Below are 26,305 nucleotides of genomic sequence, written 5' to 3' on the forward strand. Positions count from 1 at the left end.
GTAACTATTTAATGTGGAAATAAAGTCAGAAAAATCCTAAAATAAAATAGAATTTTGCTGACATTCTGACATCGCTGTGGGAACTAAAACATTTACCTCTAACCCCTGAAGTCAAAAAGACACACCTAACCAGAGAGCCTCTTTGGTGGACAGGTTTCTGTGGAGATGACTCTCTAAAAAGTTTCTGAGGCACAAAATACTACGATATGACCAAAACCACTCCATTTAACCCTTGTGCTTTCTTAGATGACCCCACCCTTACATTGACGTGTTCTCCCTACCATGACAAAGGTGGAAAGATTTCATGTAATCCATGGACACCAGTGAAGATCACAATTCATTGAAGAAAAAAGGTTCAGAGCACTGTCTAGTGGGTCTAGATGACCCAACTCCCAATGTTAAAGTGCCTAGGATAGAACAAGGGTTACATCTATAAACTGATTGTCTGTGCAATGATGACTTGATACTTTCTAGTTAGATGTTTGCAGAAATTGTCATAACTTTCAATGGATGTGGTTTGGCTGGTTCAGAAAAATAAAGATTCGTAGACTTAATCTAGCAGAGTTCTGTGCAGGTGAAGGCTGAATACTATATGCAGCTGTGAGCAGGACTGTCAAAGTGCGATTACATGCACACCAGGGCTGGGTGACAGACATGGCATATTTTAAATCTATTCCATTTCTATTTACAATTTCAAAATTTCGTTTAGTTTCCAATTCAACACGATTCAGTTACTTAGAGAATAAATAGTCACATTTTCTTTGTCAAATGAACCCTTGTATTTTGTTCTTTGAAAGCAGATGGCATCTCTCTTTAAACCCTATCAATGCTGATCAACCAAATAGAAATCTGCAAATCTGTTTTTATGAGATGCAATTATCTAAACTCTTGCGGTGGGAAGTCTGAACATGGAACGTCTTAGATAATTAGTTACTAATTTCATGGCAACAGTCGGATCACCAAGAGATATAATAAAATTTAAGAGCCATGAAAAAAAATGACAACATTACTAAAGCTGAGAACCCCCACCCTCACAGATCCTGCTGATGCTAAAACAGTGTCGCTAAAGGAGGAGCTGAGAGCTGCAGGGGCGTGCACGCTGCACGTCAAGGCTATGCTTTCCTGTCTGTGTGTAGAACTGTTAAACAAGACAAACATATGTTCATTCATTTTCTATTCTGTCTATCCCTTTCGGGGTCACAGGGCTGCCGGCCACTTGTGGGCGAAAGCAGGGGATGCCCTGGACAGGTTGCCAGTCTGTCACAGGGTAGAATGTCCTCAATCACACACCCATTCACTCTCACAACTATGGACAATTAAGAGTTGCCAATTAACCTATGAAGCATATTTTTGGATGGTGGGAGGAAGCCGGAGATCCCGGAGAGAACCCACACGTGCACGGGGAGAACATACAAACTCCACACAGAAAGGTCCCCCATTGATGTTGTGTTTTTCATGTCCCCCAGCCGGGACTTGAACCAGGAGCCTACTTGCTGTGAGGCAAGAGCGCTAACCACTGCGCCACCGTGCAGCCACATGATGACAAACATATGTATTTATCTTATATATGTATGGGCTGCACTGTGGTGTAGTGGTTAGCACTCTATAGCCCAACAGCAAAAAGGCTGTGGTTCAAATTCCACCTGGGACCTTCTTCAGTATTAAAAAATACCATTTGGATTGAGACATAGTAGGTGTAGTAGGTGTATTTGTATCGAATTATTGTTAAAATGAATCATTAAACCCTATACTGTACATTATAAAGGGTTACGTATCACGTTGTTGTTGTTTTTTTTATGCAACATTGGATGAAATTGATTTTAAGTACAAGAAAATAAAGACCAGGATCCATCAAAAAGTTTCTCAGAAAACGGATGTGTGCTTAGCAGCAATGAAAGCTGTGAAATAATGAGCCTGGAAAAGCTGTGGGAGGTGTCACAGTTCCTGCCTCTGGCGCTTTAAACATGGCATACTGGCACTCTTTCTTTTTCCCTCCGTCTAATTACAGAAGTGGTTCAGGTGCAGAGCAGCTGCTCTTTTCAAGGAACTGTCTCCATAAACTCACTCCATCATTCAGTCTCTTCATGGTCTCATGTTCGCCTTCTCCATGTGGAGGCCCCCTTTTGTCTTCCCCTCACCACCATGTCATGTGGACTTGTGCATAAATCTTTGGCAACTCAACTTTCTCACAATGCTGTTGGTTTCTCACTGTGCTATATTTTCGTAGCAACAAACTGAGGATTATCCGCATAGCAGCAGTTGGGTGTCACTGACAAGTTCAGAGTTCTATTTCCATTGGATTTATAATGGGAAACAATGAATTCAAACAAGGCAAACAATTCTGTTCTAACTTGATCTTCAGGATCAATGAAAAACTGCATTTGGGAAAGTCAGTGAAGAGACTGTAAATATCCAGGTTTCTTCTCTCCCATCTCCAGGAAGCAGAGGTGTTAGGATCTGCAAGCTTAGTCCTGTCAGCTGGACTTCTTATTGTGCAGTTGAAATATTTTATTGCCCTGGTGCCACTAAAAAAAGAAAAGAAAAAAAAAACATCTAACCTTCCAGAAGTGGAGTCATTAGCTGGAGCTACAGAGGCTTAAAACACTTGTGTGGTCTAGAACAACCACAAGAGAGACAGATCCATCCTTCAAATTAAAACCACAGTGAGCAATCAGAGCAGGTCTGACAGACAAAAGGGACACTCCTCTTCACTTTACATAACATCTAACTTCAAGATGCAAAGCTTTACAAAGCTTTTCCCGTGCACATTGGCAAGAAAGTTTACTGGATCTCTAGATTTCTTAAAAGTAACATGAGTCTAAACCACTTCAGCGCTCTGCAGGTCTGGAAGTGGCTAAATCTTTACTGAATAGAGTGACAAACACAAACAAGCTAAACATAACAGAAACAAAGACCAAAACCCATCGTATGCAGCAAAAAAAAACACGACCGGCTGAACTGATTCAAAGAACTAAAAAAGACCTTAATCACAATAACACAAACTGTATCTTACTTCTTAACAGTTCACCATTTGTCTAAACCTTTGATTGCTTCAATTTGTCTTAATTCTCGGAACATATTGTAGGAGAATCTGAGGAAGGAGGTTGTAAAGTAGAAAGTAGAAGAACAGAGCAGGGAGCGGTTTGCAGCACAGGGCCAATTAGCTGCCGTCACAGCCAAAGAAGAAAAGAAGACGGGAAAAGGAGACGTGTTCCATGTATAATATGAAAAATGACCATGGCAGAGAGGAATGGGGGAAATGCTGACAGTAAAGAAAAAGGAACAATTAGGTCCATTAAAGAGCTGAAAAATGAACAGAAGTCAGAAAATTTAGCATTGGAACGACTTTGCAACATTCTTTATTTTTTTAACTGTAAAAAATCATTTTCCTGTGGAGCAGCTGACAGAGGAGCTGAAGACTGAACCCAGAAAAAAATGTGCAAAATGATTTTCCTTGCGTATCGCTAAAAATTATCCTTACCAAAAAGCTAGCAGGGAGGCTGTCAGTCCAGTCATCTGTATTTACCTCCATGTGGACACCGGGTGTCTGGATCTGCATGCGTCCTATGTTAAGCTTCGTTTCCATTTAAACATTCAACAACTTCGTTAAGACAAAGATACCTGCTTCCAACCACTGAAGATTTTCTTAGTGGAAGTTAGCTATTAACGCAGATGGCAGTAAACTGATTTTCATCTCAGCTTCACTCCTTGTTCTTAATACAATTATTTTCCAGGTAACGCTTTCTTTTACAGTACAGTACTTACAGTGTACTAAAGTGGTATTTACATGGTACTTATTGTGTAACTACTGGGTACTTACAGGGTATTCACATGGTACTTTTTATGGAATTTACTGGGTACTTACATGGTACTTTTTTGTGTCTACTCGGTACTTACATGGTACTTACTGTGTATTTATGTGGTACTATTTGGTTCATACTTATGTGGTACATACTGGGTATTTATAATATACTTACTGGGTATTTACATGTTGTGTAAAGGTGTCTTTTGTGGTACTTACCACATGTAAGAACAAGGTAAGTACAAATAAAGTACCTTGAGTTTAAGTTTGCACTCGTATGTTTCATGGTATTTACCATGAATTTACAAAAAAAAACTACCCCTACAGTACAATGAAACTGGATTGTAAAAGAAAGTCAGCCCTATTTCCACTATTATTTGGTACTTTCAGTAGTAAATGCTGGGTATGTTCACGTATTACCTTCCCGTACGTCAGAGTCATTTTCTCAAAGTTAAATTAATATTTTATATATATAAAGAAATGAAAGCTATTATTAACTTTGATGTTCACCCTTTGGCATATCCCTACAGGGGTCCCCACAGCGAGTGATTGTTTGGTAGATAGTTTTACGCCGAATCTGTATTTCATAAAGGCTGGGGACCAGCACAGGGAAACCCAGACTTGGGCCCCCTCGTGGCTACATAATTAGGCAGTAGCATGAAGGGTCTTTCCCAAGGACCCACACTGGATGAAGGTTATTGCGCCCTCTAGGACATAAACCCTGATATTCAATGTGCTGTTCCTGCAGTCAAAGTTTTTTTTTTTGCATTTAACACTAAAAAAGTGTCTGGCTAAAAAATTTCCCCTCAAACGTATTCACTGTCATTTCCTGTCATTTCTTGAAAAGAGTTTGGAAATCCCCCCTTCTAATTGAAATACAGAATCTTCTTTTGGAAAGACTTTTTTCGAATGTCAAGTATACTGACGTAAGAACACAGGAAAAAGAAAATTGGGTACTGAATTGTTTATGTAGGGCACTGATATCAAAGATTCGTCATCCATCAAATCCTTTTTTACGCCAGTCCAACAAATATCTCCAGTCGAAAAGCTCAGATTTATTCTTTTGAATGGCAAAGATTGTTGAATTTTTTTAAACTGGTTTGCAAAACCAACCAGATTATGCAATCCAACCAAGCTTAAATCTTTTTATGTGTCACAAACACAAACTCCCTTCTGACTTTCTTTCAACTCTTGTTTTTGCAGTTTTGGCATCTTCGCTTGCTTGTGTGGTCTTCTGAGCTTTCTGGTAGATTCTGGCATGTTATACACTTATGCTCTGTGTTTTTAATATACACTGTTCTTTAATAACAAACCAAAAAACAAAGAACAGCTGCATTCCTTGTCAGGATGGTAGTTTGGAGAACCCAAATGCAGAAAGCTGAAAAAAAACTGAAAGACGTTTTTCGGTGACTTTGCTTTTATGTAATCCCGACTGCAGGTCTTTTCCATTAAGACAGAGACCTCAAGCTATCCAACTGTCTACAGACCTGACACTGAACACAACATCGCCCATGGGTCAGTGTAAAGAAAGTTTTTTTGCCTCTTACACACTTTAAAGTCAAACAGATATTTTTAAAACCAAGAAAACTCTCAACCAAAAGCAGTGATCCTTTATCTGCTTATTATTATACAGGCAAAGAAAAAGAAATTCATCCATCCAGAGCAAAATAGAAAAAAAGATGTATCCTTTCCTTGATCTTAACCAAATTCTTTGTTTTTATTTTAAATCCTTACCAATCTGAAGCGACACTTCAAAAGAGTATCAGCATTCCGGCAAAAACCAACCAAAGATCTCTGAATCAGCCTAGGATTTCAAATAAAAACAGGGGTAAAGACACCAGAAAGGCCTCCAAACCCACCAGTGAGTCATGTTGTTTCAGAGCATAAATCTTTTATTTTTAGGACTCCGCACTCATTTTTAATGATATACATATTTACTGATCTGCTCCAAAGCTAATTTCCAACTTTTTAAACTGTTAAAAATATTTTGTCTTGAAAATGAGGCGGTTCGGTTTTGCTTTATTTAAATATTCAAGTCAAATTTGTCTTTGTTTAACTTAAAGTGGGGGGAAAAAGCAGGTCAGAGTGCGGTAGTGAGCCTGTCCCAAACAGGATTCGCCTTTTAGTTATGTGTCCCTGCCCTTATCCTGGGGGGGTTGTCTGACTGAACTGTTTTTCCATCTTAATTTATTGTACTTCTTGAACTATCATATGTCTAAGTTAAAGGCTGCAGATTTTCTCATTTTTTTAAAATTAAAATAAATAACACAGTCTGGATTTAAAATATATACCATGAATGTAATTCTATATCACGATGCTGACTGTATCTTCAGTTCATAAACCATATTGTTGCACTAGTGGTGCTAAATAAGCTCATCATCCTCTTCCTCCCTCTCACTCATGGTACAGAAACAATCCAACATAATAGGATAAAATAAATCAGCAAAACACAGTAAAACAGCTACAACTAAACATATTTAGACCAAAACCTATACTTGTTCCCAAATCCATCCAGACAGGCAAAGGGAATGGTATCCCACAATTCCTTGCGCTACCGATCTAACAGCAGCACCAAAGTTACACCCACTTAATTTAATTAATTTGAATGAAAGTAAAATAAATGTCTGATAACTACGTGTTATTTTTAATTTGACTGAACTCAAAAAAATATTTATCTTAACTGAAGCAAATAATTAAGTTAGATCAAAGTAAAAAGTTTATCTTTCCAACATCCATATGTGGTCTTATCACCCTCTCATGGTGGAAAAAGTATTATCTGAGCTTCTTCATCAACTAAATCATCTTCAAATGGACGCGTCATGCTGCTTCACCTCTCTGAAACCAAACTAACCTTCAACTAAACCTGCTTCAGACCAGGTTATGTGCAGAGCATGAGTTGCTATAGGAACTAAGCATACCCTGAAACATACCTCTGTTTTTGGGACCGAAAGCTGAGGTTATCCGCTTTCTTAGCCTCAAACTTACCGTGATAACTTACATAACCTGCTTTTTGGAATACCTCCCAGGTCATACCTGGAAAAACAAATAAGAGCTATCATTTATGTAATAAAGCTTTTGAGTAAGAAAAAGGTAACAGGAAGAGAAGCCTTGGTTTACCCACTGACCCATTTTTCCGAAACAGACTGCACAGTCATCTCTGTTACGCCTTTTTGACTCGTTTTCAAAAACAATAACAAATTAGAGTTTGAATTTCATTTATCGAATAATACATTTTAAAAGTCTTGAGCTCAATATCATGTATGCTTTTTCTTGAAGGCTGTAGTTCATTCCGGCCCTGTCGTGGTTAGGCGAAGCATCCAGGATGTACCTGCCTCTGCCCTTCAGGGGCTGGGATAGAAACCAGCCACCCATAACCCCGAAAGGGATTTGTTGGGTTTCAAAAAAAGACAAACCTGAGTCGTGCTTTAGACACCGCGCTTGTGATTTGTATCTTACACCTTTGTTTTCTTTATTAGATTTCTGGCTTGGTTAGTGTGCAGGAGAGCTGTGGCACCTGGATAGAACACTTTCTACAGTTGACTGTGGATCACTCACAGGTGACTGCACTTACTGTATTTTTCAGGTTACAAGTCGCGTTTTCAGTGTGTGCATATTTTTGCAGGGGGTGCAACTTATACTCAGGTGCAACCTATGTGTGATGTTTTATTTATTTATTTATTTATTAGTAGGCTCATGTGTTGATTATTTTCCTTCTAACAATCACCAGAGGGGGCACTGTAGGTATGTGTATCAGTATTTCCTACTGACAGCAACTTAGAAGAAGAGCCGGCCTTAACAGAATTGTTCCAAATCGCCACAGACGATGAAGAATTCCGCAGATTTAGTGATTTGAAGTGATAATGTGTTTTTCAAGCTTTTTTTAAGCCAATGTCTACTATTTCCTTAACAAAAATCCTGTGGCACACCATTATCCAAAAATGTTAAAAGGAGAATCTCCATAGTCTGTATTGATAATAATAGCTAAAGATAATTTCTTATAATTATTATCCTTTCTAAACGGTAATTTATTTTTTAAATGTTTCTGCAAGGGCAACTGTAATTTTTGAACGATTATATGATCACAACATGCATGTTTCAATTTAGCTTGAATGTTTCTGTTGGCCATTTTGCCTTAATCCTGTTTCTTGTATTTTTTATTACTTCTATTTAAGCTTAACTTCAACAGTTTCAAAAGTGAATGAAGTCTGAAACTGAATTTGTCCTTAAATACAGACATAATAAGGAAAGTGTTTCAGTTAGAAAGGTGACTTAAACAGAACACTGTGGTGTTTGGCTGTTAATAAAAAAAACACAAACATTGAACAAGAACTAAATTTTTAACCTCTGATTTCATCAAGAAGATTTAAAAACTGCTAGAACAGATTGATGTGTGCATCCGTTGTGCTTCCAAACAGTTAAACTGGTAGCGTCATTGCAGCTCAGAGACCCTCTTACTATAACCAAATGCGTCATGGTAGATGTAGTGCAAAAACTGACGCAGATGCGAAACAGAGTCACGTCTCTGAGCGTAATTATTTTGTTGACTTTTTCCACTATCTGACACCGCATCCCAGGGGAAGCTACTCCACTAAACACGAGCTTTAGCTCTCGGAACTGAGAGACTTTATGAGCCACTTCTGATTGGTCAAACTGATGACGCATGATTAAGCCTCCAAGAAAGATTGGTGAAGAAAGTTAAATGGGCAGGACTACTCCAAAAACAGGGCCTTAGGTATCTGCTAAAACTGGTGCTAAATTGCGGTACGGTCATGCTTAGAATCAAATAAACACACAAAAAAATGCCATGATCTTTCATGTTCCAAATTACTCAGTGTTTTATCAGGGCCTGTTTGGATGAACACAGAGCTGATATACTGGCGTTGATAAGTGTTTTTAGATCAGTGAAAATGAGTAATTTCCCACCGAAGAGCGGACCATATATCACGGCACACACTAGGCACACAGGTTTAAAACACTGTGTTGATATTTTATGTTTTATACCACAGTTATGCAGATGACACTCAGTTCTATGTAGTGATCTGTTTCAAAAACCATCATGGTCCATCAGACTCTGCTCCTGCTGTTTAAAGCAGCAAAACTATTGGATGCAGTCAAACTTTCTTCATTTCAACAACAACAGACAGAAACCAAAAAAAAAAAAGTTAAGATTACAGAAGAACTGATTTCTAGAAGGATAAAGACCAAAATGTAAAAATATTGGAGAACCTGAGTTGTGTTTCTCATTAAATACATTTTTTAGTATCTCAGCTAAACCGAGACTCAGAGTTCTGAAGTCCAAATTTAAGCTGCTATTTAGGCTGGACAACAGTAGAATTCTCCACAAAGCAGGATGTGGACCAGAACTCGGAGAACCAACCTCATCACTGCTGTTCTGTTTTCAAGTCTTTACGCTGAGTTCAAGGTAGATATGGAACTAGCTACTACTGAAGTCACTACTGATTGATAAATTCCTGTGTTGTGGGAACTAAACACCTTGGACCAACTTGAGCTCAATGATCTGCAGAAAACAGTCAACTGTAGAACCTCGGATCAGAACTGAACACGGTAAATCTGATAAAGCATGAACACAGATAAACTGTGCTGTAGAACCCACACTGACACAAACTTACAGATATACAGTAGAGCGCAACATCAGATATGAGAAAACTTTACACTTTTTTCAGAGGCTGCTGTCCCCCAGTCAACATTTTCATGCAGCAGCAGAAAACTGAGCTGCAGCAGCTTATATTTGTTCACTCACGCTGTAGAGGATGTCCACCCAGCCCTCCATAGTGATGCACTGGAACACAGTTAGCACCGCAAACAAGATGTTGTCGAAGTTGGTGATGCCAAAGTTGGGTCCAGTCCAGTACTCTTTGCATTGGGTTCCGTTGGGACAAGTCCTGGCTGGAGCCTCCTGACCACAAGGCCAGTCAGCTACTCTCTCATCTGAACAAAGAAGTAAGAGGAAAGGGTTCGATTCTTAATGTACATTTAAAGGTGGAGACATTTACATCAACCAGACTCATTCCAAGTCAAGAGGGCTACTACAGAGACATTTGACTGCGCTTAAAGATCCACTCTGAAGAAAATTGGCTTTTTGGTGTTTTTGTGGCATTTTTCTAATGATGGAGGATGCCAAAAGAAAGTTGTGCTTTGGTCCTCCTGCATTCAAAATTGCATTTCTGTGTATTTCTTTATTCAAACTGTTGTGAATCAGGAGCTGATGAAAATGTGTCATTAGAAAAAGGGATCATTATTGTGACATAAAAAATATTCTGGGTGGGCAACCATCACCCTACCCCGCCTTGCTCTGCAATGGGTAAGGCAAGGAATGCAGGACTGCACTGCGCCAATGGCCCTCAGACTCAGAGGTGATTTTCTGATGAACTCATGCCCCTCTGCAGAAACTATGTCATAGCAAATGACAGTAATTATTATTTATCTATTTTTGCTCAAAATGGCCAAATCCTAATGAAACAGTGTAGGTACCATAACCATTCAGCCTGGAACAACCGCTCAGGTCTTTCGATAAGTGCTGCATTACATTATGTGATTGGCTGTCCGTTGGTCTGATAACGTGTCAGATTGTGATTGGTCTGGACAAATTACGGTACGATACTACCATAAAAGAAGATATTATGCGGTCCATTGTAAACAAACAGAGCTCCGACATACAGCGAGATTATCTTCTAAAGGTGCTTTTATCCTTGTTGTTATCATTATTAAGTGCATTTTCACTGAAAAAAATGCCACAAAAACATTAATAAAGTGTTTTTTTTTTCTAACTGAAGTGGTATTTTATGGTTATCCCTGGGATTTTGGTCTGTAAGAAACTGGACCAAATGGCTCCTTTAGCGCTAAAGGTTGCAGACCCCTGGCCTGGGACAACCAAATGCTGTGAATTCCTGCAGCCCCATGGAGGCACCTTCGACCAGTGCACATCAATGTGCTTGTCCCAAGTCTGGAGAAGTGCAGATTGGGTCTACTCTTTCAGCAAAAATCGAATTGCCTGACTACGGCTTATACTTGATAAATGTTTTATTAAACGGGTTAACCTATGTAATAACCACATATATGGCGTTTCATCGCTGCCATAAAGTGAAAGGGTATAAAGACAACTGAGCTGGTGTATTCAGGAACTGAGTGAGCGGACCTTACAACAGCACAGGCGCAATTCTGGCCGAGCAACCCCGCTTTTTAAAGCTGCACCTGCGGCCGTGGTGCAGCGGTAGGGCGGTCGACCCCTGATCATAAGATTGCAGGTTCGATTCCCGCCTTGCACGCCCATGTGTCGAAGTGTCCTTGGGCAAGACACTGAACCCCACCTTGCCTCTGGTGGGAGGTTGGCGCCAGTGTTCGGCAGCGGAGCCGCCATCAGTGTGTGAATGTGTGTGTTTGTGTGTGAATGTGTGTGTGCATGGGTGAATGGGACTGTGACTGTAAAGCGCTTTGGGCCTTCGTAAGAAGGTAGAAAGCGCTATATAAGTATACGCCATTTACCATTACCATTTGCAATCCTAACTGAGTGGTGATCTTGCACGGTCAATTCCCCTTTTCGCCCTTGCTTGGATTTGCGCGTAGTGTTAAGGGGGCGTTTTTGTTACTGGGGGGGGGCAGTATTTAGGGGTGTGTTTGTCACTTGGGGGCAATTACCTTTTAGGTTGATCTGATTGGCTGTTTTTTTCTATTAAAGCCTCTAACAAAAACAGGGGTGGCGAACAACTTTAACAAAAAAGAGCCGAAATTTTTAACTGTCATGGTCAAAGAGCCACACCACACACTGACCTGCCAGACATCCACACATAAACACACAATGAAAACCATATTATTTTCCATAACACACTACTTTCCTTACAATACAACAGCACGGCGCCTTTTCAGTTATGAGTGTTTTTTTCTGTATTTAACGTTACCACACATACCAGTAAAACGTACATGCTGGTGTGTGTTTTAAAAAGGCAGCGAGTGCAAAACTGAGTTGGTTGTGATTTATTTTTTAGTCATCAATCAGCACCAAAAGATTCATCAAAGTCCTCATCTTCTGTATCTGAAATGAAGCCGGATTAGAATTCTGTTAAACACGCCAGCTTCCCTTGCGTCATCGCCAGAGTCGTTTCGTTGCCGTGCAGCTCCAAAGAACAGTGAAAGCAGACGCGTCAGCCCCAGCCTAAGTCCTACCGTCCAAAAGTGTGGCGTAACTTGCCTGGCGCTGCGTCCCAGTAAAAGGAGCGGAGGGTGGGCAGCTTTTTATTGCAGCCGGCTAGCTGCATGTCTGCATTCACAGCTTGAAGCAAACAATTCTGATTAAAAGCCAAAAAAAATGAAAGTCTGCTCGCTACCTTGCCGCATTTGAATAGCAAATTTCAGCCAATCAGATCAACCTGAAAGGTTACTGCCCCCAAGTGACAAACACACCCCTGAATTCCGCCCCCCCAAGTGACAAAAACGCCCCCTTAACACTGCGCGCAAATCCAAGCATGGGCGCAAAGAGGAATTGACCGCGCAAGATCCCCGCCCAGTTAGGATTGCAGGCGTGCAGCTTTAAAATACGGGGTCACTCGGCTAGAATTGCGCCTGCGCGGTTGTGAGGTTCACTCACTCAGTTCCTGAGTACACCCACTCAGTTGTCTGTACACCCTTTAACTTTAAAGCAGAGATGAAACACCATATACTTATAACTACAATGTTCTGAGTTTGTATTGCAGGTTCAGCTGTTTCCTTTACTTTCAAAGGCCTGCACTTTGAAACTGCAATCGAGTAACTATTAAATATTAACAGACAGGTTCATTTTGAATGCTTCCTGAATTACTTAACAGGAGACTTGTAAAAATTGACCTCCCATCGCTGAGCTTCATGCAGACTCACATTCTGGCTTGCATTGGTCTAACCGCTCACACACGTACATAATAATCATCCAGGGGTCATTACAAAAATGTGTCTTTTCCTCTGTGTCACTTCCTACCTTCTTTTCTATCTAAAACACACACTCAGACATCAGGCCTGGCTCAGCACAGTTGTTCCAAACCTTTCAGTGAAAATAAACCTGCGTCTCGGTGAGCAAATGACTCATTTACAGCCAGACTTTACATTAGCAGGCTGTCACAACAGCTAATGCAGCATCTCGGAGCTTGATTTTAGTCTAAAAAACACACACACACACTCCCCATAAAGCTGTTCTTCCAACAACCATCAAGTTCAGGAAACAGAGTATAAGGAAAATAAAGCCTAATAACAGTATTAACCGCTTGATTACACAATTAGTAATTTTAGCCCGGCTGCCTGACTGTTTTCTGTAATTACTGTAATGCTACTGTAATGCTCACATAACAAGACTTTAATGCTGGTTCTGGCTTTAAACCATAACAGACAGCTGCTGTGCTTTAAGAGTTTCCTCAGTCCCCTTTAGTTTCAAACCCCAATCACCACACAGAGCTTAGCACAGCTGTGATGCTTCCTTCACCTGCAGAGGTCAGCCTTCCTTAACTCTATTCTTCATGCTTCCATATGTTTTCAGATCATCCTGAATATGGTTTAAATCCTGTCAATCATAACATGATGTGGAATTATGTGGCCCAAAGATGACATGTAAGTTGAAACCATTTATTTAAAAATATTCTTATCATCCATCCTAACTTTTTAAACTTCCAGATGTTGGTGCATGTTAGTGGATCTATACTATACTTCAATACCAGATTTTTCATGCGCTCATCCCTTCCATCAAGAAGACAGTGGTGGGTGTGGTCTTGCATGATAAACAACAACTGCTTCAATTATTTTGAATAACTGATAATTATTAACATATACAGTATTTTTCAGTTATTTGTTAACCACCTACCAAGCCGATTTAAACCTCCAAACTACTATTTCCAAACAAAACTATTAAAAGTAACCAAAAGCATTTGCAGACAAACATATCTGTCGGGGTTCTTGTTCATCTGGGTCGTGTTGGATGTCAGATTCACGTCTTTCGCTCTAAACTGCTCAAAGTTACTCGACGGAGAGGCAAGATTTTTTTCCAAATGAAGCTTTTTCCAAATGAAGCCCCGCCATCTCAACGCTTATGGCGTTGAGATGGCGGGGCTTCAAGGACGCTGCGGCGCGCAAGGCGCGCAAGGACGCTGCGGCTTACGGCTCTCCTATTCAGTGCTACTTTTTGTTGTTTTTGTATGTTTTTTCTGTTTTTTTGAGGACTATCGGTTCTGCGAACCTCCTCTACACACGTTCGGACCTCATTGATATAGGAAAGCAACATCAGACATCTGTCTCGGACGACTTTCTCTACACGCACGACATCCCAGCCGAGATCGCCAGACCAGCGGGCTCTCCGTGGCTTGTTGTCGGCACTCGGAGGCGCCGTAGACGGCGGAGGGAGAGGAAGCAGAAACGGGGCCGCCGGTCTGGAGCTATGCTAAGGCTGAAGAACCAACCGCACAAGCCACCTCTTCCGAGCCTATATGTTGCCAACGCCAGATCCCTGGCACACAAAATGGATTATCTGCAACTACAACTCGCTAACAACCGTTATGTGCGCGACTGCTGTGTGATGATCATCACCGAGTCATGGCTACACCCGGGGATACCCGACGCTAGCATGCAGCTAGCAGGCCGCACTCTTCTACGCTGGGACAGAACAAAAGACTCCGGTAAGAGCAGAGGAGGGGGGCTCTGCATCTACATACACAACAACTGGTGTAACAATGGGACAATTATAAACAATTTCTGCTCTCCTGATCTGGAGTACATGACTGTTAGATGCCGGCCTTTCTTTCTACCGAGAGAGTTCACCGTTGTGATTGTTACGGCTGTGTACATCCCACCCGACGCAAACACAAACAAAGCTCTCTCTCTCCTGCTGAACATCATTAACAAACATCAACGGGCCCACCCTGACGGCGTTCACGTTATTGCAGGAGACTTCAACAGGGCCAATCTGAAAACTGTACTGCCGAATTTTTACCAGCATGTTAAGTGTGCCACGAGGGGTGAAAACACTCTGGATCATGTTTACACCAACATCAAACATGCATACAGAGCCATCCCCCTCCCCCACCTTGGGCAGTCAGACCACCTTTCCCTCCTGCTACCCCCAACCTACACCACCCTCAGACGCAGTGGGAGGCCCATCACAAAAACTATAACGACCTGGCCTGACGATGCACTCAGCAGATTACAAGACTGCTTTGAGCAGACGGACTGGAATATGTTTCAACACCAGGAGCTGGAAACACACACAAACACTGTATTGGATTACGTCAAGTTCTGCATCGGAAATGTGACTGTTGACAAAAGCATCCAGGTTTTCCCTAACCAGAAACCCTGGATGACCACCCAAGTCCGCAAACTCCTCAAAGCCCGTGACGCTGCTTTCCGGTCAGGCGACAGAGCTCTGTACAGAGCTGCTCGTGCTGACCTGAGGAAGGGGGTCAAAAATGCTAAGCTGGACCACAGGAGGATCATTGAGGCCCATCTGTCCAGCAACAACACACGTGAGGTATGGAAGGGCATACATGACATCACCAACTACAGGGGATGTCAAGTAACTGCAGACCATCTGAGCCCAGTGCTGGCAGAGGAGCTGAATAACCACTTTGCACGCTTTGAAGCTCCAAAACCAACAGAACTCTGCCCCCCCACCCCCACCCTCAATCCCATCCTGCTCCACTCCTCCTTCTTCTCCTTCACCAGTCATGCCACTAACTGTGACTGAGGATGACGTCAGGAAGGCGCTCCTAGCAGTGAACCCCAGAAAGGCAGCTGGCCCAGGGGGGGTTCCTGGCAAAGTGCTTAGAGCATGTGCTCCTCAGCTCGCACCCATCTTCACAGAAATCTTCAACCTCTCCCTGGCCCAGGCAGTGATACCTTCCTGCCTAAAATCTGCAACCATCATCCCAGTACCGAAGAAATCTCCCATCTCCAGCCTCAACGATTACCGTCCAGTGGCACTCACTCCAGTAATCATGAAGTGCTTCGAGAGACTGGTCCTCCAGCACATCAACGATCACCTCCCCCCAGACCTTGACCCCCACCAGTTTGCATACCGCACAAACCGGTCTACAGAAGATGCCATCGCCTTAGCCCTGCATGCTGCGCTGAGCCACCTGGAGGAGCAGCAGAGCTATGTCCGGATGCTCTTTGTGGACTACAGCTCTGCCTTTAATACAATCATCCCGGACATTCTGATCAGGAAACTGGACACTATAGGCCTGCCCCCCCACACATGTGCCTGGATAAAGGACTTCCTCACTGACCGTCCCCAGGCAGTGAGGCTGGGCCCCCACCTCTCCCCCACACGCACACTGAGCACTGGCTCCCCACAGGGCTGTGTGCTGAGCCCCCTCCTGTACTGCCTCTACACCTACGACTGCAGTCCGCAGCACGACAGCAACCTCATCGTGAAGTTTGCTGATGACACCACAGTCGTCGGACTCATCTCAAAGGGAGACGAGGTAGCCTACAGGGAGGAGGTCCTGAAGCTGGCAGCTTGGTGCTCAGACAACAACCTAGCTCTGAACACCAAGAAAACCAAAGAGATCATCGTGGACTTCAGGAGGCACAGCACCGACCCAGCTCCCCTCTACATCAATGGAGAGCATGTGGAGAGGGTCCACACCTTCCGGTTTCTGGGTGTTGTATTGTCCAACAACATCTCCTGGACAGAAAACATCACAGACGTCATCAAAAAGGCTCAGCAGAGACTCCACTTTCTGCTGGTCCTCAGGAAGCACAATCTGGACCCCAGCCTGCTGACAACCTTCTACCGTACGTCCATAGAAAGCCTTCTGACGTACTGCATTACAGTGTGGTACGGCAGCTGCACCATGGCGGACAGGGAGAGACTGCAGAGGGTAGTCAAAGCAGCTCAGAGGATCATCGGCTCCCCTCTTCCCTCCCTGTCGGACATCTATTCTTCCCGTTGTCTAGGCAGAGCTGGGAAGATCATAAAAGACAGTTCCCACCCTGGCTCTGGACTGTTTGACCTGTTGCCCTCAGGAAGGTGCTACAGGTGCATCAGGTCAAGGACAAACCGCCTTAAAAACAGTTTTTTCCCAAAAGCCATAACCATCCTGAACTCCCACATGCACGGTCACTGACAGCTCCACCCCCCATGTCTCTCTCTCTCACTATGCGCATCCCATCATGTCAAACCATCTCAATATGTGCAATACCATCTCATCATGTGCAATACATTATGTGCAATATATCTCTGCATTCATGGGCACAGCAGGATTTTTTGTGTTTGTTATAACTACCTCTCTGCAGAAATTTCTATTGTACATTTGTTCTTTTGTAGATTGTACTTCGTATATTGTGCTCTTCATTTTGTGAAATTATTTTATTTTATTATTATATTATTGTGCGAGTTTACTTCTCTCTTGCATGTTTGCACTGAATGGTGAGCGGCTTTAATTTCACTGCATGTGTGTGTGATGCGAATTGTACATGTGTACAGTGACAATAAAGGCATTCTATTCTATTCTATTCTATTCAAAGTCCAGTTACAGAAAACATCATTGTTTGCTGTCATGATTCTCTTTAATGTCTGTTTGTTATATTTTTTTCTTTATTTTTTCCTCTTTACAAAGTAGGAGTAAGAATATTTAGAATAAGTTAATCACAGAGGTGAGTCATTTTACTCCATTGTTCCCTTACACAAAACATGATGCAGACAGCTATTCGGTGTGTGGACGTCTCCAGGATAATATTATCTATCATGCACTAAGTGGTGTCTTATGTCTGTTTGAATATCTCAGTAAATAAAGATTTGATCATTAGACCCAACCTAAAAGTGTTTCCAGAGGATTTTTCTGGAAAAACTTTCACCGTACACCACCCCCATCTATCACCATGAGCTGTTGTTGCGAATCAGGTGGTAGATTTGCACTTTCTCAGTGGACCGTGTCTCCTTAAATTAAAGGGGAGAAACTCAGACATTCAGGAGGAGCTCAAAGTGAACCAGACCTCCTCTCTGTGGGGAGAGCAGCTGAGGTGGATGGGACACTTTTTCAGAACACTGTAAAAATCCCTTTGTTTGGGGAATATGTCAGCTTCCTGGATTACCTGGGGAAAGCGCCTGGACTTTCTAATTAAGAATGCTGTTCCTGTCACCCCATGAATATGATTAGGTAGATGGATGGAGTATTTCTTTATTTTTAATCCTTGCAGATGTGAAGTTGTTTTTTTTTAAATGTGTAGGTTGGAAGTAGAAGCTACAATCTGCAAGCTACCAGCTTCCTGCTCTGCTCCATTCTGATGCATCCACCTGTAGACGAGTAGGTCCATGTACTTTCCTCGTCTGAGCTGGACTTTGGCTCTAAACTGTACAGCTATGTAGGTCGAATATTGTTCACTGTTTGTTGCACCGGTAATGGTAGGTTGAGGGTGTGAGAGGCTGTAAGCAGGAGAGAGTGTAAACAAAGGAACAATGGAAAGTAGGGGTGGGGTTGCTCCACGCCAACAGTCCCACCCACAACTCTGATGTGAATTTCTCATGAATTTCTGCCGCTCTGCAGAAACGATGTCCTAGAAAATCACACAGGTTTTTTTTATTTTGTCAATAAACAACATAATTCTAATTAAAAGACCACTGGGAATGCTTTACAATTGATTAAAAGCTTATCAGAGTGGAACTTTAAATATTGAGTGTCTTACTAGTAGAATGTCAAATCCTAATCTGTGCAACACAAAAACGATCAGCTTTTAAAATATCATAAAAACACAGTAACAATTTGATTAAACATTGTCTTTTTATAGTGCAGATTTTTTTCATGAAAGATTTCAAAGAATAGAAAGAATTCTAGGTGTTTGCTAACAGTTTGTCAGTGTTTTTAAAGAAGGTTTTTGATAAAATCCCAGTTACTGGAAAATTCTCTGTAGGAGATTTGTACCATTGCCCTGAGGTGGAAATCACATCAACAAATATCTCGACGCAAAAACATTTGAAACATTTCAACGACAATTAAAAACATCCTCAAAAAACAGCATTACATTTTTAAAAAATCAAACAAAATTCCAGAAGCCGGAGAGGAGGGTGGGGTGACGAACGCAGAGCTTGCGGAAATGAAAGAAGAGGATTGGACCGCACCTGGACTTAAGTAGGACGCTGAAGAGGTGAGTTGATTAGACTGACCCCCCACAGGGAGGAGTAACCAGATAAGCTCCCTGCTCGAGTTGCCTGCCAGAAATACTCACAGGGTTGTTCACTTCTGCCAATGTCGTTATTAGCTGCTTCCTGTCTGACCACAGCTGCTTATGAATAGTTGTTTATTCATGGATCATCTATTGATAAAAGCGGTTGTGAGAGGGGAACATCACATGTGCATTTACACACAGCTTCTCCCACACAGCCCACCCTTTGATCATTGCTAGAGTAGCCGACATTTGATCCCAAAGTATGCTTTGCTCTGTTTGCTTTCTGTGTTTGTTGTGTTCTCAGTTGCAAAAAGGTTTTGTGAAGGGGTACCACAGCACCGTTCCATGAACTTCAGAATTTTCCATTTGGGCCCGGAGCTCAAACCGGGACAAAGGGCATTATGACAAAGTGACACTTGACCCATGATCTGCAACCTTTTTGGTCCTGTATGGAAGGGGAAGGGTCAGAAAGATAAAACATAAACTATGAGACAATTCGGACTGGAACAATGAAAAACTGGACAGGTCGCCACAATTACATACCCATGCACGCTCACATTTACACCTGCAGTATAGACAATTTAGAGTAACCAATTAACCTATGAAGCATGTTTTTGGACAGTGGGAGCAAGGCGGAATCTCCAAAGAAAACCCACGCATGCACAGGGAGAACATGCAAACTCCACTCTCCTCACGGTTCAAGTCCCAGCCAGAACACCCTTCTTGCAGTGAGGCAAAAGCACTAACCAATGCGCCACCGTGCAGCCCAAAAAAACTTTAAATAAAACCAAAGGGTCTTTCTAGTCTTGAGTTTTGGTTGATGTAAAAAAGACAGCAAACAATAATTAGGGCCGACTAGAGTAAATTGCCACAACTACCATCCTGCCATAAGTTACATCTATGCCCTGGAAAGTGCCGTAAAGGAGTGTTTTATAGTGCAGTCCAGCGCAATCAATCTGTTTCTGTCAGCTTTTTGGCATGGATTGGTACAGATGTTGTGCTTTCAATATTGAAAACACGGCTGATAAGAACACATCAGACAAATAAATGTTTTTCTGACAAAGGGCCAACAGAGCTGTTGCTCTTACCAGTGTCGCTCTTGAAGCAGGTTTTATGGAACTCTCCCATGTAGAACTCCACACCGATGATAGCAAACATCACAATGGCAAAGAACAGCAGCAAGCCAATCTGAAGCAGCGGCACCATGGCTTTCATTATAGACTTCAACACCACCTGAAGACCTGGGAGGAGGAGGAAAAGGAGCAGGGGTGTAAGGAAAGATAAAAAGTAAGAACTGCTGTGTCACACTGCTCATCACAAATTATTTTAACAACACGAGCAGCTTCTCAAAACCAGTTTCCAAAATAAATGTTCACAAATTCACCTTGCAACTTCAGGAACCAAAAGCAAAGAGAAGAATATCAACATACAGGGTACAGTAAAACAGCATTTTGTCCGACTCAAGTTTAATTTCGAATTATAAGTATGTGACAAAAAAGTCAGCATAAAATAAAAATTAAAAAGCTGAGACGTGAATTTTTTTTTTTTTTTTAAAGAAGAAATCTGTGTTTGCAAAAAAGTTATCAAACTCCTGAATTGGAAAAGGGCAGGGTGACAAATCAGTCCATTTAAACAGTGGTTAGGCCAAGAGAACTGTCCAGTTAGGAGAAGAGTTTGTTAAAAGTTAATTGTTCCCAAGAAAAGATGCTGTTCCGGGTTGTAAATTAACAAAAGGAAGTCATAAGTGGAAACTGGGGAATCAGAAAAACCTGTCTTGATGCCTGAGGATTTTACACACCCAGAAGTGACACTTGGAGAAACGTTTACTTTATGAAAATGCTGAGCTATATGATAAAGATGTGGGAGGGGTAGAATCACTCACTGCACATCAGTTCAGAGATTAGATTAGATTAGAAAAGTTTATATTCAGCAGAAGTCATTTTAATTAGCAAAACTATACAGATGTCCCAGAGATGGGATAGGTTACTGAGATGATTTGGTAAAATGAAATGCCTTCTTAAGTAATCCTTAAAACTAATCCGTGCTTTCGTTTTGACTAGATTTGACTGTTGTAGTGCTGCTGTGGTTTGGTGTTCACTCTGATTGGTGCTCGTTGAAGAGATCAGTTTTTCTTCAGCATCTCCCCTCTGCCAAATTCAAAATGTTTCCGATTACATAAAAGCATACAAAAATGGTTCTAATGAAACAGAAAAGCACAAAAATGGGTCTTGTTTTAAAAGAATTGGCTCATAAATTGTCAGACAGACTTACTGGGGATTCCTGACACCAGTTTCAGGGGCCTCAGCACTCTCACAGCTCGCAGGGTCCGTAGGTCAAAATCCGATCCTACCGTGGCGAGAATCCTGCACATCAGCAAAGAATTACATAATTATTATTATATCATAAGCAGTACAGAAACTCATTTACACATTAAACCATTTTAAACATTCATTTTAACCCTATATAATTAGTCGTATCATTTCTGATAAATGCGTTTCTGAGACCCCTTATCTTATTAACATGATCCAAACTTTCCTTCAAAACCCATTGTATATAACTTGGTCTGTGCTTTCCGCCCTGTAGTTCATCATCATTCCAATAGGGGGCAGTAGAAGGGTTTTTCCTGACCATTTCAAAATGGATGCTTCCATGAAATCACAAAAACATTTTTGGCGGGAAAAATTAAGCTAATTTTCAAAACTTTATGATGAAAATAACTCATCCATAGTTGGTGTTTTATTTTAAATAACTACTTGCTGTAATCAAAGGATGCAAATTTTGCTACACCATTTTAAAAATGTATTAAATTTGAGACAGTGCGTAAATAACGTTGTTTACTCCTGGACACTCATGTCAATATTTTTGCGTCTTAAACTAACATTGTTGTAAGCAAAAACGTACTAAATCATCGAACGTATCTTAAATTGATACTATCTATATTCCATTAAAAATGCTATTACAAAGCGTTTCTGTGTGGATTTCATCAAAGGGTTAAAAAGACTAGAATTTTCTGTCAATTCTTTGATTTAGTGGGCTCATTAAATGCTCATGTTTTAACTCAGTACAGAAATTAAATAATCATTAAAGTATGAAGAAATTATATTTGTTTAGATAACCAATGGATCCAGTCTGTTTTCTTTCAGGATCTATTAAACTTGTGATTTTTTTTACATTGACACTAGTTTAAGTACAATAAAAAGCTGTTTTTGTGTGTTTGTTTTGATAATTTAATGGTTTTTAAATTACACTGCAAAAATGTGCTTTTTCCAAAGGTCCATCGTGTTTGCTTTTACTGATAGTGGTGAGACACTGTGGAGAGCCCTTCTGTGTGGAGGGGTGCAGCTGCTGTTGCACAGCTGGCAGCCTTCATTACAGGCAACACACTGAGGGGGAGACTTAAGTGCTTCATTGAGACACATAAACCAAGCTTCAGGCTACGAAGGCTGAGAGAAGGAGAAGACATACGACGGAAGAGGGATGAGAATGAGAGTTGATATCAGCATATAGAGGTCAAAGAGAGCAGAATAAAAATTATATTAATTGGATTTGGAATCAGGGTGAGAAGAATTCATGTTCTTTTCCTACTTTTCAGGAACATTCCTCATGACAGATTCACATGCTTACATCTCTAGCAGGAAGTAATGAACATGTGATACGTTAATTTCTGGCAGAACACAAAAAACTGGGAGGAGTAGATGCAAATAGATGAATTCAGAGTGTGCAATGTGATTTATACAATTTGATAGGATTATGGCCGTGGGTGTTGCAGGTTAAGATTTGCTGTTGGATTCAATTATAATCTTAACTTGTCTGTGTTTGTCTTTTCTGCTTGGAGCTGACTCTGCATTCAGTGACAGACTGTGTAATGTTTACTCATAAAGCTCTGTTCTCACCGCCCTCGACAATGTGCGTTCAAGAAACCACTTTCAGTGCAGTGCAGTCTATGCATATATGCGTGTTTCAGGCTTCCGTGTTCAAACCTCTAAAGTTAACTTGTCCCTACGCAAGCTTCTACGACCGTTTTTTAGCATTACGTACAAAATGCGTGGCAATACAACATGCATTAAAATCAAACCAGGTGAACTTTGACCAAACAGAGTTTTGGGTTTTGTAGTGATGTACAATTTACGGAACTGCAAACCTTTTGAAAATTCATCCTGGAAGATAAATTAATAATTGCTGTCTGTTTCCGGTCGGAATTAGACAACACCAAGTTCTTTTTTATAATTTGGAATAGAGCTTTGAAAGAAAAAAAGCCTGAAACTTCAACTTTTTACATCAAACGTTTTCCAATTGTAGGTGCTGGATGTGCACTAGTTTTGGGTAACGATTGTCCAGTGTGAACACCATGGGTTAAATACTGTATGCGTTCAAGAATGCGCCTGGTAACAGTGTTTTTAGGCTTTAGGAAACACAGGAAATACAACACAACCAATCAGAAAAGAAGTAGATGTTGTTGCACCTGTTGAGCCTCGACTGTTTATAACACTTCCGTAAAAGTGCAATGATGATTTGATACAAAATTACAAAAAAATTTTCAAATTGTTTCTTTAAAAAAATCCTATTTTTAACATTTCTATGCGATACTGAAGTTCCACTTCAATTATCTTTAATTCTGTTGTAAAAGTGCTCCCAGTGGTCTTTTAATTAGGATTATGCTGTTTTTGTGACAAAATCCTTTTCAATGACATAGTTTCTGCAGAGGAGCAGTAGTTCATTAGAAAATCAAATCTGAGTTTGGGGCAGGACCATTGGCTTGGAGGAAGCCTGCCTTCATTTCCCATCAACCCTTTGCTAACACTCTCACCTAGGTTACAGTTAATCCTCAACCTTTACTGCAACAAAATGGTGAGCAAAATTGGAGCTATCCAGCCGTACAGTTTAGAGCCAGATTCCAGCTTAGGTGAGGAAAATGAAGATGGACATGGATCAATTTTTTTACAAGTGAATGCATCAGAATGGCATGGGGCAGGGTGCTTGTGGCTTGTCAATGGGAGTTTTACGTAAAAAATATAAGCTTTCTCAAACTGCATTTTTTTGTTCGCCCCTAATTCCCAACAATTGGAATAAAGAAATATTAAGAAACACATTAAATCTTAATTTTTCTTTATAATTGTCCTCCACCATCAAGAAAATGCCCAAAGAACTTGTTCAAAACACCAAAAACACAATTTTCATGGGAGGTTTGAGAAAAAAATCTGCTTGGGAAGTAAAATTTCTGCTTTGACTTCCCGGGGGGGCATGGCGGAGTGGCTGACGTCAGTCAGGCTGCCTTCAGACTGCTGAACACTGGAGCAACAACACCTGCAGGACGGGACTACGTAACTGCTCATGTAGTTCATGTGCTGTCAGAAAATGATGCTGAACCTGTTGGTATGGCAGCACCACACTGGGGGCATCCTTCCTCCTTTTTCAGTTGGAGAAATGTAGCTCAGCAACATACCAGATCTGAGCTGAAGTTTGAGCTTGAAGTGAGAGTGGCAGTTTCAAGCCTGCAGCTCTGTTGTGAGAAGATGCACTGTGAAAACAGTCAGGTTACAGCCACCACTGTGACGACAATGGGCTTCATGTTTTTTTGCCATGCCTCTGCAGTAGCACAATGATTTTGCACAGTTTGTAACTTTAGTGTTTGAAAACACTGTAGTGTTTAGACAGAAAAATCAGGTTGGTTGCAGCCATCTTGCTGTCATACAAAGTAATTGTGACAATGCTTATCATTTTTGAGCAATAACAATGCAGCACGCTTTATTTCAGAACAATTTGTTCTTCTTAAGATAGAAATTACTTTGGACCAATGAGTATGGATTTGTGCATTTTGAGTTTGTGCCCATGAAAAAGTTGCCAAATGTTGCTTGTGAACAACATTTCTCCAACTGAAAAATAGTAAGGATCCCTAGAGCTGTGATGGTGTGGGATTTTTGATCACCGCGGTGATGAACCAGCAGGGGGCGCAGTGTCGCGGTTAACTGCACATCCCCCGCCGCCAAACACAAAATCCCCCAGCAGCCACGTCGCAAATGAATACAATTACAATGCAGTATTCTTTATTAAGAAATAACAACTAACTAACTAACTAACTATATAGGTGTTGTAGAATGACTATGTGTATGTGTGTCAGCGCGCTGCGTGTGTAGGAGGAAGGATCACGCATTTAACGTGTGTTGGGGGTGCGTGTCGATTCTTCTGCAGCGGATCACTCTGGAGCTTCACGCAAGTTTCACCTGTGCTCTCTGGTACAGACATCTTCCTAGAATATTATGTATTGCCCAGTAATAAACAATACTGCAGACACTTTTTCACCTTTCTGGTAGCCATGAAGTCTGACACCCATGAAGAACACGGAAAACGAGGCTCTGCCTTTTTTTTCTATGGACACGTAACTTTGCGCTGCACAAAATAGTTCCCAAACAAAACATGTATTCATCGCACTCTAACAGTGCGCGTTCCTGTTTGGTGTTACAGAGTGAATGAGAACAGTGATCAAATGTTTCCGCCAGAATAACAGTGACTGATTCTTTATTAAACCGCTCTGGAGTACAGCTATGACGGTGTTGGATTTTCTATCAACGCTGTGATGAAACAGCAGGAGTCGCATTGTCAGGACTCTTGCGACACCCCACCCCAACACAAAATCCTCCAGCGGGCGGACGCGTCGCGCACTCAAGAACGCAGGCAGCTTGTAATGGAAATTAATACAATTAAAAATAATACTTAGAACGCAGTTAATTTGTCGTATTTCCTCGCGAGACGGAAACTTCTGTTGTAGAATGAGGATGTGTATGTGCTGCTGAAACCGCGCGCATGTGTTTTTAAGAAGAGGGAGCGCGTGCAGCGCAAGAGGGGGTGAGAGGCGCAGTGAAGGGAGTGAAGGAGAACAGTAATTTCCCCCAGAAACCCTTGCAGTCTGAACACAGGACAAGCAGAAAAAGTAAATTATCAGCAAAGATGAATGTGTTTAAGGTGTTTATTATAGTTCCAATCACGCACCACATGCAGACCTTTAAAAAAAAAAAGCTTTAAATAAATAAAAACAACGTGCGGTGATGTGGTTATCGTTACCCTCAGGATCCCCCCAGTGTGGTGGTGCCGTCCCAACAGGTACAGCATTACTTGGCAGCACATACGTAACTGGTGTTTGGTTCCAGGTGGCTTATTCCTACCAAATTCAAAATTTGTACCTGTATGAGAGTCATAACGGGCCGATGTGCACTGTTTCTAGGGAGGTTTGAACCACTTTTCATGGAAGTTTATGTGAACTTTTCCTTCTTTTTGTGCATTTTTCAAATGTTGGGGGGAGACAAAGAGGGAAAACTGAAACAGCAGTGTAATGTTGGTTTCTATTACGGTGTTCCGGTGCTCCAATACGGTGTT

The 26,305-nt window shown here is 41.4% G+C and overlaps 1 protein-coding gene across 5 annotated transcripts in view; it reads right to left on the reverse strand.

Moving 5' to 3' along the window:
- cacna1bb (calcium channel, voltage-dependent, N type, alpha 1B subunit, b) overlaps positions 1-26,305 on the reverse strand; it is a 226,665-nt gene that overhangs the window by 117,240 nt on the left and 83,120 nt on the right. For all 5 annotated transcript variants that reach the window (XM_023960545.2, XM_078955700.1, XM_078955698.1 and 2 more), the window contains 3 exons: positions 21,206-21,297; positions 20,023-20,175; positions 9,564-9,751 (listed from right to left, as the gene is read on the reverse strand). In XM_023960545.2, coding sequence (XP_023816313.2) covers positions 9,564-9,751; positions 20,023-20,175; positions 21,206-21,297 — 433 coding nt within the window. The remainder of the gene's footprint in view (positions 1-9,563; positions 9,752-20,022; positions 20,176-21,205; positions 21,298-26,305) is intronic.

This window comes from Oryzias latipes, chromosome 12, assembly GCF_053564925.1.
Source record: "Oryzias latipes strain Hd-rR chromosome 12, Olatipes_Hd-rR_3.1".
Lineage (NCBI taxonomy): Eukaryota > Metazoa > Chordata > Actinopteri > Beloniformes > Adrianichthyidae > Oryzias > Oryzias latipes.